This window comes from Vombatus ursinus, unplaced genomic scaffold (assembly GCF_900497805.2).
Source record: "Vombatus ursinus unplaced genomic scaffold, bare-nosed wombat genome assembly UNPS02014874.1, whole genome shotgun sequence".
NCBI lineage: Eukaryota > Metazoa > Chordata > Mammalia > Diprotodontia > Vombatidae > Vombatus > Vombatus ursinus.
Genome location: NW_020954652.1, coordinates 1207931 through 1222419, shown reverse-complemented (window position 1 = coordinate 1222419; position 14489 = coordinate 1207931). Strand labels below are relative to the sequence as shown.

At 39.2% G+C, this 14489-nt stretch overlaps 1 protein-coding gene across 3 annotated transcripts in view; it reads left to right on the top strand.

Moving 5' to 3' along the window:
* The first annotated feature begins 972 nt into the window (after positions 1 to 972).
* Positions 973 to 14489, top strand: part of PLEKHG7 (pleckstrin homology and RhoGEF domain containing G7) — a 56957-nt gene continuing 43440 nt past the window's right edge. Inside the window, exons 1-4 of one of the 3 annotated variants that reach the window (XM_027842534.1) lie at positions 973 to 1061; positions 6466 to 6593; positions 10431 to 10471; positions 14260 to 14355. In XM_027842534.1, the coding sequence (XP_027698335.1) occupies positions 1012 to 1061; positions 6466 to 6593; positions 10431 to 10471; positions 14260 to 14355 (315 nt within the window). In that variant the 5' untranslated portion in view covers positions 973 to 1011. Of the gene's footprint in view, positions 1062 to 6465; positions 6594 to 10430; positions 10472 to 14256; positions 14356 to 14489 lie in introns of all 3 variants that reach the window. The other 2 variants (XM_027842533.1, XM_027842535.1) reach the window with 2 other exon arrangements.

Here is a 14489-nt window from a genome sequence, read left to right as displayed (position 1 = left end):
CCCTCTCCCACTTCTATGTATGTGTATTCTCTCCATTTCTCCAACAATTTAAATAATTCTTTCTTCAATGTCCAGCTAGAGTCTGAATTATAAACATTTTTCTCCATCACTTTCTTAAGACCATCAAGTAAATCAAGCGCTGATATGTAGCATTTGCTGATTTCCAAGGTATAAATGCTCACACTGAAAAATTTAACATTTGACTCTCCCAAGCTACTTTGAACTGTATCCAGCACCCCCATGGACCTAGAAGGGACCTTAGAGATCATCTGATCCATAGCATCTTAACCCTTTCGTGTCAGAATCCTCCTCCTTGTAAATCTGGTGAAACTTAGGGGACCCCTTCTTGGAATGATGTGTATTGCCTACATTCATAATGGAAAAAAATGCTTGATTTTAAAGAGAGGTTAGTGAAAATGAAGATGTAATTTTTTTCCCATGCAAATTCACAGACCCACTGAAATCTGTCCAAAGACCCCCAGGTTAAGAACTCCTGATCTAGTCCAACACCCCCTCACTTCACAGATATAGAAGCTGACCTCCATATGAGCGAAATGACTGGCCCATGGACACCTGAGGCAGAGGAAGGGAGATATGGTTCAAAACTAAGGTCCTCTTGACTTCAAACCCAGAGTTCATTTCATTGCACATAATGCCCTTTCCTTTACCATACATTTTCTCCTTCCATAATTTTATTTGGAAAATATCTACAAGGACTAATTCCTGCCTTATTAATTGTATTTGAGGGCCATATATTTTGGTTAAAGGTATTGTAGGGTGGGATGAGAGTTACTTTCTGTTACTGACCCTCAAGTGATGTCTTTCACTCTGTGCGTGTGTGTGTGTGTGTGTGTGTGTGCTTGGTCAGGGGTGGGGAAACATTCCCTGGATTCCCAGAATTGCCACAGTCACCCACCCACACATCAGAGTTTACATGTTTCAGCAAAGGACAGAAAGGAAAAGAGAAGCTGGTGACTCTGGGACAGAGACCAAGAGATCCCGACCGGCAGCATGGGAACTGTCCGCTCTGATCTGTCAGTGGCCCTGCAGCACAACTCAGGGTCAGTGGACGGGGGCTATGTTTGTATCTGTGAGCAACAGGCAAGAGTGGGGTTTCATCTGAGAACTGGGGCATGACTGAAAGCCCAGACAACTGGGAGCCTTGCTCAGGTTTAGGACCTGTTTTGATCCATGGCATAGAATTAGATCTGGCCGGGACTTCTGAGGCCATCTAGGCTAATGCCTCATTTTAGAGGTGAAGAAAGTGAGGTTCAGAGATATGCAGGGGCTTACCTAGGATCACACAGCTAGTAAGTATGAGAAGTGGGATGGGAACACCAAAATTGAGTCCTAAAGACCAGGTTCTTAGTTAAGTTTTCCAACCAAAATGAAATAAGAGAGAATGAAGATTTTGTTTTTGTATTGGTGTTTTTCGTTGGATGTTTCCAAGCATTTGATCAAAATGATCAGCCCATTCCTCTAAGAACCAGTATCCTTCAAGATACTGCTTGAAACACCAACTACTTGAATCCTTTCTTGATTCTTTCCCAACTGATGTCCTATTCCCCCAAATTACTTTGTTTTTATTTTGTGTATATATGTATATGTATGTATATATGGATAGATGGATAGACAGATGGATAGATGGATACATAGATGGATATATTGATAGATACTATATATATAAACACACACACTATATATGTATACATGTGTATATTTGTATGTATGTGAGTATGTATGGAAAGATAGTATATGTGTGTGCTTATATATATGTATATTTGTACATATGTGTGCAAGTATGGTAAGTGTGTATGTATGGAGGGAGGGAGAGGGAAAGAGACACAGAGAGAGAGAGAGAGAGAGAGCATTGACTCTGGAGACAGAAGACCTGGATTGAAATCCTGCTCCTTAATGCATGATGCCTGCATGACCTTGGGCAAGTCACTTAACAGAAGAGGACCAGGCATGTCAATTGTTGCAAAAAAAATTTTTTTTGTTAATGTATTTTACCTGTGCAAAATCCTTTAAATGCAAATAATTGCACACAGATACTATAATTTTACTTTGAAATAAAAACTTCCATCATACTATCTCTTTCTTTGCCTTATACATTTTAAAAATGTGTCAATCAATGTAGCTTGGTCCTTTGAGATATTCTAAAATGCCGGTCCTTCTATTAACTTCTCCAGACTTCAGTTTTCTCAATTGTAAGTCAAGGGGTAGAATAGATGGCCGTTAAGGTACCTGAGGGCCATGGACCTGGAATCTTATGATCATATGTGCATACTTTCTTCACTATAGAATGTAAACTCCTAAAGGAAATGTTTCAGTTTTGTGTTTGTTTCTCCAGTACTATGACAGTGCATGGGACATAGTAAGCTCTTAATCAGTTCTTATTGATTGATTGATTTCCTATCCCAGTACCCCTATGAAATAGGCAAGTATCAAGAGGTAACAAGAACTACTCCCCCACTATCTTACACATTGTTCATGGATGGATTACTAATCTATATTGAAAGCCACTGGGCAACTAATATATCCAGAATTAGAAATGTGGCAGACTAGAAAGAACCATGCATTTGCAGCACAAGACCTGAGTTTGAATCCCAACTCAGTCAATTGACTGTCAAGTCAAGTGACCTTGGGCAAGTCACATAAATTCTGTTTCCCCTCTGAAAAAGGATTGAATTAGATGATCTCTAAGGCAGTGGTGTCTAGGCTGCAGATTGACTTAGAAAACTGTGAACCAACATTATGTATGCTGTTTTGTATTTTTATTTATCTTGTTAAACATTTCCCAATTATATTTTAATCCAGTTGGAGACACTGGGGAGTGTTGCAGACCATGTGTCTGACACTTATGCTCTATGATATTGTCAGGATCTAAATCCAGTTTTGTTGGTAGAGGGAGTTTTTTTCCCAGAAACTCCTTGTACTGATAAAATCAAAGGGAAGGATGAAACAAAAAAATATATTTCTGTCTCTAAATTCATTGAGTTACTCTGTGAAACCTTTAAAATTTTTCATTTCTATAGCAATTCTAACATTGGGAATAGCAGAATTGTGATCTATAGGGGGTTTCTAGCCAGAACCAATAACCAAAGCCTTTCTCTGTTTAGGCCATTATTTCTTACTCACAGTTTACTCCATCTCCCTGTACAACCTCAGCCAGCAAAGTCTGAGACAATTTCTTCTAAACAGTCCCAAATATCCATGTCTTTCTCTTCATGACTGATTGATTCTCCTGATGAATCAGTCTGCTAACTTTGTCCAAAAAGGAAGGGAGATTAGTCTGACATGACCTGTTCTTTTAAAGAACCTGTGTTGTGTTTTGTGATCATCACTTCCTTTTCTAAATTCTCAGAAACCATCCTTTTAATAATTAAAAAACTATAATTTTTCCAGGAATCAAATTCAGGCTCATTTTCCTATATTTTTTATGTCCATTAAAATATTATTTTATTTCCGTATTTTTTAAATAAGGCAACATTTTCCCTTTTCCACTTCTGAGACACTTCTCCCATTCTTCATGGTCTTTCGAAATAGGGCAAGGAAGCAATGAAGGCAGCTGAGAGGAAGATGTAATTTCAATGTAAGGACATGCTTCCTAATAACTAAGATTAGTCTAAAAGAATAATGGATGGTTTGGGGAGCGTGTGGCTGTGTTGCTGAGAGTGCCCAGTAGACTTTCATGGGTGAGCATTACTCTCTTCTTCCTCTGTTCTGAGGGCTCCCCTTCACAGGATGAGATGACTTCGAACAGAAGCTGGTCAATGACTTTTTTAGTAGATGCCTGCTTAGGTATGGCTTAGACTTGGCTATCTATTTCCTCAACTACAAAACAATTTATTAAAATACAAAAGACACACATTGACAAATACTTAAAACATGACACAATAACTCATAATTCCTGTCAACTCAGGAGACTGATGATGATGATGATGATGGTGGCAATGATGACTGGAATTTATATAGCCCTTTTTTTTGAGGCACTTGAGGTTAAGTGACTTGCCCAAGGTCACACAGCTATTAAGTGTCTGAGGCCAAATTTGAACTCCAGTCCTCCTGACTCCAGCCACCGCACCACCTAGCTGCCTCTATGTAACACTTTAACATTTGCAAAATACTTTGTATACTTTACTTCATTTCATCCTCACAACCACTCTTAGGTAGGGGCTATTATTATCATCTCCATTTAACAGGTGAGGAAATTGAGCTGTGAGAAGTTATGGCTTGCCCAGGATCATACATCAAAACATGAAACACTTTTTGGAACTGCTGAACAGGCATTTCAACTTCACCACTGCTGGGCGCTATTCAAGCAACTCCGTCAAGGTCCATGTCTTCTAGCCAGTCTGGTCATGGCTTGGGCTCAGCCTCCTTTGGGGGATCATCTTATCTGAGAAGCATTGTAGTAGCTGCAAGGATTACCTCCTGAAAGTCAGCCAGCACTAAGAAAGGAGCCCTTGAATTCCCAAACACTCAAGGTAGTCGTCAAATCTGAAAACTCTCTCTTTCAAGAGTACAGATCAGTGTCCTGAGCTCAGGGAAAGAAAGACAAATGAGTTGCTATATGTCAAGTGCTTTGCACACTTGAAAGCACTACATAAATGCTATTTATTAGAAGAGGATGCTAGAATTTTGGGATACAGTCTCATGCTCACCTAGAAAAACACATGGTCTCACTGCCATGTCTGAACAGCTACCATAGCTGGGGATTTGGGGGAAAGGATAAGAAAGAGAAACCTCCTCCCTCCCTTCATGGGAATCGTAAGAGACAACTGTTAAGAATCCCAGTCACATGTTCAGAACAGAGGAAAGAGAGAGTGATGCTCACCCTTGAAAGTCTACTGGGTACTCGTAGCGACACAGCCCTGCCCCCACCCCACTCACCACTAATCCGTTCCTCTACTGTCCTTCACTGCTAATCTTGAAAACGTTGTCTGCATTCAGTACTCCCACTTCCTCACCATTCCCTCTCTTTCCAACTCCTCGTAACCTGACTTCTCCCCAGCCTCTCTCCTACACACACTTGTCCTCTTTACTGAAGCCTCTCTCTTTAAAGACCAGAGGGATGAAATGTTTACCAAGACATCACAGGCAGTTAAGTTAGATGAGCTGGAATTTGGACTGAAATCTTCTGATTCAAAATCTTGGTCTTATTCTACTAAATATTCCAGTATCTTCAAACCAAGAGACAAAAGTTTATCCCCCCCCAAAAAAAATAGTCCTTTAGTCAGAAGTTCGTCAGAGGAAGTGAGGGATTTTTTTTGGGGGGAGGACCATTGAATTTTGAGATAGAGAACCTGGGTTCAGACTCTGTCTCTATCCATGACTACGCATGAGACTTTGAGTAAATCACTCAGTTTCCCTGCACCTCTGTTGCTTCATCTGTTAACTGAAGAAAGTTAAACTATCTAACCTCTAAGGGTGCATTGAGGTCTAAATCTATTACCCTAAAGTGAGACATTTACTAGCTGTGTGATTCAGAACAAGTCACTTCACCCTGTTTGCCTCAGTTTCCTCATCTGTAAAATAAGCTGGAGAAGGAAATGGCAAACCACTCCAGTATCTTTGCCAAGAAAACACCCACTGGGGTCCCAAAGAGTCTGAAATGACTGAAAACAACTGAACAACAAAGAGCGATTAATGTCTTCATCCTACACAGTCTGGGACAGCATCTCCTAGAACAATCTTGTGTGAGGGCTATCAGTCAGCATCTCTTACACACATGGGTTCATGAAGTTATTTCTTTGGAGTAAATCTGAAAATCATAGGAAAAAACCCTCAAAAGTAATTTCCTGAGATCCTGATGAATAGGAAGAATTTGTACCGCTTAGAGAGACCAGTTTCGATGCATTGTAACTGAGCCAGTGAAATACCTTAGTAGGCCTGAGCAGCCTTCACTACACCCTAAAGGCCAGAAAAACACTCAAGACGCCAAGGCAGCTGGCACTTTACAGAGTGAATGGGTCCCTCTTAATCTGGGAGTGATGGAAGTTAGCCAACAGGTCACCAGGACAATATTCAATTGTCTTTCAGTATTATCCACTCGATTTCTTAAATATGCCATTCTCTTTTTTTTGTGAATTTATTACTAAGGGCAATTCAAGAGCTATGAGTGATTGGAAACGAGAAGAACATAACTGTCTCTTATGGCATAAATATCTCTAATGGTGTTTATCTGTTTTCTTTCCATAAAATGTGCTACTAGAAACAACAGCTCTAGGAATATTGATATCCAAGTATCATACCACCATGCTTTTATCCACAGGGTGATTTGCAATAATTTGCATAAATATGCATAATTTAGGTTCATCTTAAATACCCTTTTAAATCAAAAGAAGCAGGGTTGATTTATGTTGTCATTTCTCCTAAAGAAACTGTATCTGTTTTTATTCAGGCTAAGCCTGGACCAGCAAGCCAAGTACTAAGCTCTCCTCTTTCCTGTCTTGAGTGCAGGTTGTACCAGCACAGGCGATGTTCAGTGGTCGTGAACCTACCTGGACTTGAGGTGTTCCCTGGAGATCTCCTGGTGCCAGATGGAGTGGCCAGCTACCTGTGCCATCCTGCCCTGCTGCTGAATTCAGGTCATTGTCAGAAGGTTTGGGTTTTTTGAAGTAAGAACCATAGGACCTAAACCTAGCAAAGGCAATTCATATGATTTGAAAGCAACCATTTGGCTTAGCACTAGCTCATCAGCTACAGCAAATGTCTCTCTAAGGCACGGCAGTTTGCCTAAATGAGTATGGAAGATCTTTGACCTGAAAAGTTCCATTGAATCCAATCCCCTCATTTTACAGATAAGGAAAATGATATATGATCACAAGGTCCCGAAAGACTGAGTAATTTGCCCAAGTTCACACAGGTAGTAAGTGAGAGAAGTGGGAATGAGATGAGCCATTTGTAAAGACTGACCCTTGGTCACTGCCACTACTACCACTATGCTAGAAAGACAGCACAGTATACTGAATAGACTGCTGGATCTGAAGTTAGGAAGGCCTGGATTCAAAGCCCACCTTGGGCCCTTATTAGTTGTATGACCCTGTGCAAAACATTTAGACTCTATGGGCCTCAGTTTCTTCATCTGTAAAATGAGAAAGTTGTATTCTTAAGATCTCTAGTGTCCTTTCCAGCTGTAGGGCTTTGATTCTATGAGCTTGATATCAACCCCTCCATTCTTAACTTACAAGTTCCCTCAGGCCAGACTCCCAGGGTCATGCCATCAGTGAAACTGAAATGATCAAACGTTTACTAGATCAGACACCAAGAGAATCTTAGGGAAAATGCAGAAGTCTTGGCACAGGTCTGTCTGCCTACATCCCATGTTAACAACCTAAATCTGCCACTTGCTACTGTCTGATCCTGGAAAAACCATCCCCTTTCTCTGGACCTTGGTGTTTTCATCTATAAAATGAGAGAGAAATCAGAGACCCTAAAGTTTAGCCATGTAAAAAGGCATAACTGTGGTCTTCAAGTTGAGTTCCCTACTTAACTGAGAGCATTCAAATCATAGAACCTTAGAAGACTTAAGAAATCACCTGGCCCAACTCTCTTATTTTCTTTCAGTATGAGGGAAAAGGTCATAGAGAGGCAAAAGGGTAGACCCAAGCCCACACAGTTGGCTTACGGCAGAACTTGGACTAGAATTTATCTCCGGATTCCAAATCCAATATTCTTTCTATTAAACCATGCTGCCTCATATAATAACCATAGCAATAGTCTGTATACCTGATTCTACTTTGGAAGCTATCTAAAGTATTTAATTTCCATTAAAATATATTCTCCATTGAAGCCCTACCCTGATGCCTCCTTATGACATGGAGGAGAATCCTTGGTTCCTGAAGGCCATAACAATAGAGGATAGCCTTTGGAGTCTTATAAAGCTGGAAAAGTGTTCAGTGTGGCCAACTGATGACTGTGTATCTGTCATAAAAGAATCATTCACGCTACCTTCACACAGGCTCATTCCCAGCTTGCTGCAGGGTGATTTTTTTGTTATTATTATTATGGCAATTCACAAAGACATGGAGAGGTTGCAACCTACATTAGCATATGAAGTACCTCCACCAATGCAATTACTGATCTTGGAAATGTTAAAGAATAAACTGTACCACAATTCCTCTGTGGTGCATACCTAACAGCTTCATTTTACATCAAATCAACAAGGGTCTACTCTTAGTACTGAACTAGGTACCATGATGACCGAAAAGATGTTTCCTTTCCTGACGTAATTCAGTCTAATTCATGAATGAATGAATGAAACCAGATGCTATGGTTGGGGACTCACGCAAAAGCAAAATAATCCCTGGCTTCAGTGAGCTTCCATTCTAATAGTGAGAGGCAATACCTATAGGTGAGGAATGGCCAGGGAATGGAATTTGGGTAAAGGAAGTCAGAGGGATGATGAGTTGATCCACAGGGCAGCAAATTAATTAACATAACCTTTCCAGAAGGAATGTTAGCATTGACTTGATTATTATGTCCAAAATCAAAGATGGAGCCAATATTGTGTTTTCTTTCAGACAATATCAATGTAGCTAGAGGTGTAGGTAAGAAAAGGGCAGAATTAATGAAAGACTAAAGATATGAGATGTCCATTTGAAAATTTCCATTTCTTGAGCTATCCAAAGGTCAGGGCTCCACGTGTTAGCAGAGAGTCAAAGATATGTTTTCTTGGTCCATTATCATAATTACACAGAAAGATGACTTCCTTCACTCTAGAGCAAAAATTGTAATTAGTGGGAACTTCACAAATGCTAAGACAAACACCAGGTAATAAGCAGTTCCCATTAATGCTTACCTAGAGGAAGTGTAACTCACCTTCCTCTTTATAAAAGTCAATGAGATGGTCAAAACCAGAGAGGGGATATTCAGCCAGACAAATACCTCCCAATGGCCCCATTGAAAACACACTGTGAGACAGGTCATTAGCAATAAATTGCAGCCCAGGTAATTACCTCCATTCTACCGAATTGAAAGAAGGGACCATTTGATGAATTTGATTAGAAGGAGAGATGAATGTAAGCAGGGCCTATTTCATCCATTTTATTTGAGCTGTCAGCTCATGCCACCTAATCCCAGGAGTTGCTTCTCAGCCTTTCCAGAGGTACCATTAACACTTGTGGTACTGTTTCAGCAATGCCCAAAGAAATTCATCCAAGTAGGGAAGGCAATATATATAAGAGCCAGGGAGCCAGAGCTTTCCTACTTGGTCTTAATGGTTATTTCTTTTAATGTGGCTTTAAAATGGTTTCCTTCTCAGTCAACCTTGAATTCTAACTACTTAAAAGGAAATCGGCAATGTGAACATCTCCAGGCAGATGAAAGCAGTTAGCCTCCTAATGTCGTTTTGGTTCTCACTGTTTCCATATTCCTTCCAAATTAAGAGTGAAGCTTGATTTATATAATCTCTTGGGCCTCAAGATTTGTCAACACCCATCAGATCACATATATTGGGATGGTTTAGATCTAAGTGGGGGCCAGATCAGATGACCTCACAAGGTCCTTCCATCTAAGACTTTGTGTGTTTAATCAGTTACTGAAGTTGTTGTACCATACCTTATGGAACAAATGGAATTTCCTCGGAATGAAGGATGATAATATTCTAATAAGGTCACCCTAATTCCTACTGAATCTGACAGATCACAGATTTAATTATGGAAAGAACCTGAATCAAGTCTAGCCTCCTCATTTATAAGAGCCTACAAAGAAAGGTTAAATGACTTGACCATAGTCATATAGATAGTAAGTGACAGAACAAGATCATGGTATCACAGATTTAAAGCTGGAAGAGACCTTAGAGGTCAATTTATTTTATGAATGGTGACATTGAAGCCCAGAGAGATTAAATGTCTTGCCCACAGCCATTTTGGAAGAAAGTAGAAGAACCAAGATTATAATATTATAGATTTATAGCTGGACCATAGGGACCACAAAGGATATTTCATCCAACTCCCTTATTTTCAGATGATAAAATTGAAGCCCACAGAGGTTAAAGGATTTGTCCATGGTCATAGAGATAGTAAATGGCAGAACTGAGATCATGGCAATATGGATTTAGATCTGGAAGGGACCTTGCAGGATATCTAATCTAACACCCTTATTTTAGAAAGGAAGAAATTGAGACTTAGAGAAGCCTGAATGAGTGACATTAAGCAAGTGACTTGTTCAATGTCATTGTTAAAGTCACTTGTGTAGTATCAGAAATGGCATTTGAACCCAGGTCTTCCTAACTCTAAGTCCAAGCTTCATGGTATTATCTGAACAAATATAAATTCTTATTTTGATCCCTTAAGAGAGAAGTAGAATTAAAACAGGGAAATTTTGGTTTGGCTCATTATTTAAAAAGAAAGGTTTCAGAAAGCCTCATGATAATCCATCACTTGTTTATAGAATAATACCTTTTCTTTCATTTCATTTACCAGAACCCAAAAAGACGAGATGGCCATTCTCCAAAAAAGGCGTGGTGAGTGTCATTTAATATAATTCTTCTTTTAATTAAAGCTCCAGCAGTTCAGGACAAAGGACTAACAGCTGAAGTGTTTCTTCCAGCTCTTCCTCTTTATACGGAGACAGGTGGCAGGTGAAATTTAAATGAGATTATAGAAATGGGATTGGTGAGAGAGCATGCCAAATGGGGCTTTGTGCATTGAAACAATGCCAAATACCAGGCATTAAGGTGCCCAGCCAGGAACAAAGCTCTTTCCCCTGCCTTGGGATGCCCCCTCCTTCCCATACTGTTATGCTTTAACTTTCTAAATCTATAACTGCATATACCATCGTCAATAACTCATTTGATGATAGGGAGTCCTTATGTGAGTTGTTGTTAGGACTGGGTTGTTTCAAAGCATTGCAAAATTAATGAGCTAATTCAGAGAGGGATTCCAGAAACGCAATTCTATTTCAGGGAAAGTGAGCTGGGTTTGAATGAGTTCTTGATTGTATTCCATTAAATCTGTTCAGAAGTGTATTCATTCAAGACACTGGTAGCATGTTTATTTTCTAGAGCAGAGCCTGGCCACTATTGAAAGAGAGGTTGCCATGGTCCAAATCCTTTTTCTTCTGTGTTGAGGGTAAAAGGGCTAGTGTAGTCAAGAGCAAGAACAGCTGACTTCTGGGGATTAAAAGAAGGGGGAACAATTGGAGGAGTGGGAAGAGAAAGATGTGTAATGGCACCACCAATTCTCCTGGTTATAGTAAGGAATAAGCTGAATGACGAAAATTGTTCCATTATTTTCATTAAAAATGAACCTGTCTACCAGCTTAAATAGCTAACTTGTTTTAGGTGCTCTGCTGTATAAACACTAAGTGGGAATGGAAGGACAAAAAGCAAAATAACAACTGGTTATTTTGAAAACTGATTAATTATCATAGAGTTTTTTAGTTGGGAAGGATGCTAAGGGTCATTTAGTCTAACACCTCATTTTATCAGGGAAGGATAGGATCATATATTAGGCAGAATATAAGCTCCTTGAGGGTAGGGACAATTTTTCATCTTGTCTTTGTATTCATAACATAACATAATAATAACATAATATATAATAATAACATAACATAATAGGCATCCAACAAATGCTTTGCAAATAATAATAATACCTAGTATTAATTTAGCACATTAAAGATTACAAAGCATTTTGTGTATATTATCTCATTTGATTCTTACAACAACTTGTGAGGCAGGTGTTATTATTATGCCCTTTTTGCTGATGAGGAAACCGAGGACATTAAGTGACTCACCTAGGGGCCATAGCTAATAAATGTTTAAGGCATGATTGGGCAAACCATCTTCCTGTCTCCAAGTATAGTGCTCTAGCCCTACGCCATCTTAGAGGCCATCGTTTTTATTTATTTATTTTTAATTTATGGAATAAAATAAGCATTTCCATAATGAAAAAGATTGCACAGGAAACTGCAGATCTATTATGTACAACTTGCTATTCCTTTTAAATATAAAATAATTGTGTATATTTCTTTCTTTTCTTTTTTTTTCTACCCTCTTCCTCCACCCATCTTAGAGATGGCTACTATTAGACACAAATACGTGTGTGTGTGTGTGTGTGTGTGTATAAAATTATTATATACAAACTTCTATTTATCAGTTCTTTCTCTGAATGCAGATAGTATCTTTCTTCTTATGTCCTTTATAGTTAATTTGGATATTTATAATAGTCAAAATGACTTATTTGCTCAATGTTGTTCTTAAAACAATATTGTTGTTACAAGATATAATGTTCTCTTAGAGGTCATCCTACCAACTTCCTTCAAAAATCAGCTCAGGTCTTACATCCCAAAGGAGAACTTTCCTGATATCCTACCCCACATACCTCAAAATCACTTTGTAATTACTTAGATCTATTTAGCATCTACTTATTTTCATGTGTGTTGTTTCTCAAATAGAATGTAAGGTCCTTGAGGGCAGGGACAATTTTGCTTTTGTCTCTGGATCCCCAGGGGCCTAACACAGCATCTTATACAGACTAGTTATTCAATAAATGCCTGATGAATTGAATCTTTTTCTGTTACAAATAAAGAAAGGGAGACTCAGCAAGGTTAGGTGACTTGTCCAAAGTCACTCAGGCAATATAAGTGGAAAAGCCTGGATTAAAAACCCAGGTTCTCTAGCTCCACATTCAGCTTCCTACCCACCACCCCACACTGTCTATCAATTCCACATGAAGATCTAGATTACATTAAGGGAGGGAGCTGGAGGAGTGTGATACACATTTGGAGTTCATTATCCCAAGCAACAATTTGATTAGTTCCTTCTATAGGGAAAGTAAAACAGAAAGAAATGTAGGCAAGAAGGCACCATTAAAGGGGAACCATAAGAACTCCTAATTTCTTTGAGGTTTTCTAAGTCCTTTTCTCAGAACAACACTGTACAGTGGGAAGACCAAGGACTTTTAGCATCATGATAACATAGCTAAATATATTCTAAGATTATAAGATCTTAGATTTAGAACTGGAAAGGGCTTCAGAGAGCATCTAGAACAACTCCCTCATTTTACAGATGAGGAAACTGAGACACAGAGAAGTTAAGTGATTTGTCGAGGGTCACATAGCTAGTAAGGATCATAGGTGGGATATGAATGCACTGACTCCAGTCTAGCACTCAGTAGTAACTACCGTGCCATAGCCACCTAATTCTATGAAAGAGTTAACATAACTGGAGAAAGGGAACAGTTTATGCCTTCTTCACCAAGACCTCTTGGCATGGAATCTCAGGGTTGCCAAGTACTCAGAAGCTCTAATAATTGCAGAACCCAAGATTTGCCAACTGGTACCTACACCCCCACAACTCCTACAGTCCATTGTCTCACTGGGTTTCTTTTCTCATTTGATATACTGGTTTCCACAACAGTTCGGTTGCTATGGTTTCAGACATCAACAAAAAGCATGGAGCCCAATGCTGCAGGATCACACACACACACACACACACACACAATCTCCAAGATGCTTGGTGACTATGGAAAGTACAAAAAGGCTCCCTTCTTTGGAGTCAAAGAAAATACTCATTATCTTTCTTGTCACTAATCTTCATGGGTTTGGAAAATATGAGCAGGCCCTCATAGAGGAGTCACTATTGATGCTGGTGACAGGAGGTGATAACCTGTTCCCATTTTTATCCAATATTATAAATGTGACTCACTCCCTTCACCCCCACTGGCTGCTTAGATTCACTGCCAGCAGCACACATGCTGAGACACAGAAACAAGCTGAAAAATTATCATTGATGAATGTCTATCTGGAATGCAGTCAAGTTGGCTTTAAGACTCTCATACATTATTTTTCTTTTGACACATCCTTCCTGGTTAAATTGCAAAACTGAACTGTTTAACAGGGTAGTTCCTTTCAAGGAAAAATTCAAGAGGGTAGTATGTGGACATGTCAGAGACCGGACTTGAACCTATATCTTTCTGCCTACTCAATATTCATTATTATGCGATGCTACCTCTCTCTCTAGCTTATGACAAGATGTTAATAAATACTTGTTGAATTGAATTGTACAGACGAGAAAAATGAAGCATAGAGGATAAGTGATTATTAATTACTAATTATTAGAAGTTGGATCTGACCCCAGGGCTTCCTCATTCTAATTCCACTATTCCATCCACCTGATAGCCAACCTGTCTACGCTAGGCTTGGTAGAGATACCAGATATTTCAAGGAACAAAAAAAAAAAAAAAAAATGAAGCTACCTTTGTTGTTTATATCTTCAAGGAATTAACCTACAAAGATTTTTTTTTTAAGCAGAGTAAAGACAAACAAAAGCAAGCATTTGACCTGAAAAATTGCCTTTCCACCATTAAGATTACCTACTGCAGTGGATACGAGTTTCACAGCTTGAAGGTATCAACTCAAGTACATGCATCTACTTGACTCTTCTTTGTATTCTATTCCTTCCTTCCTTCCTTTCTTTATTTTTTTGGCTAGGCAATGGGGTTAAGTTACTTGCCCAGGGTCACACAGCTAGTAAGTGTCGT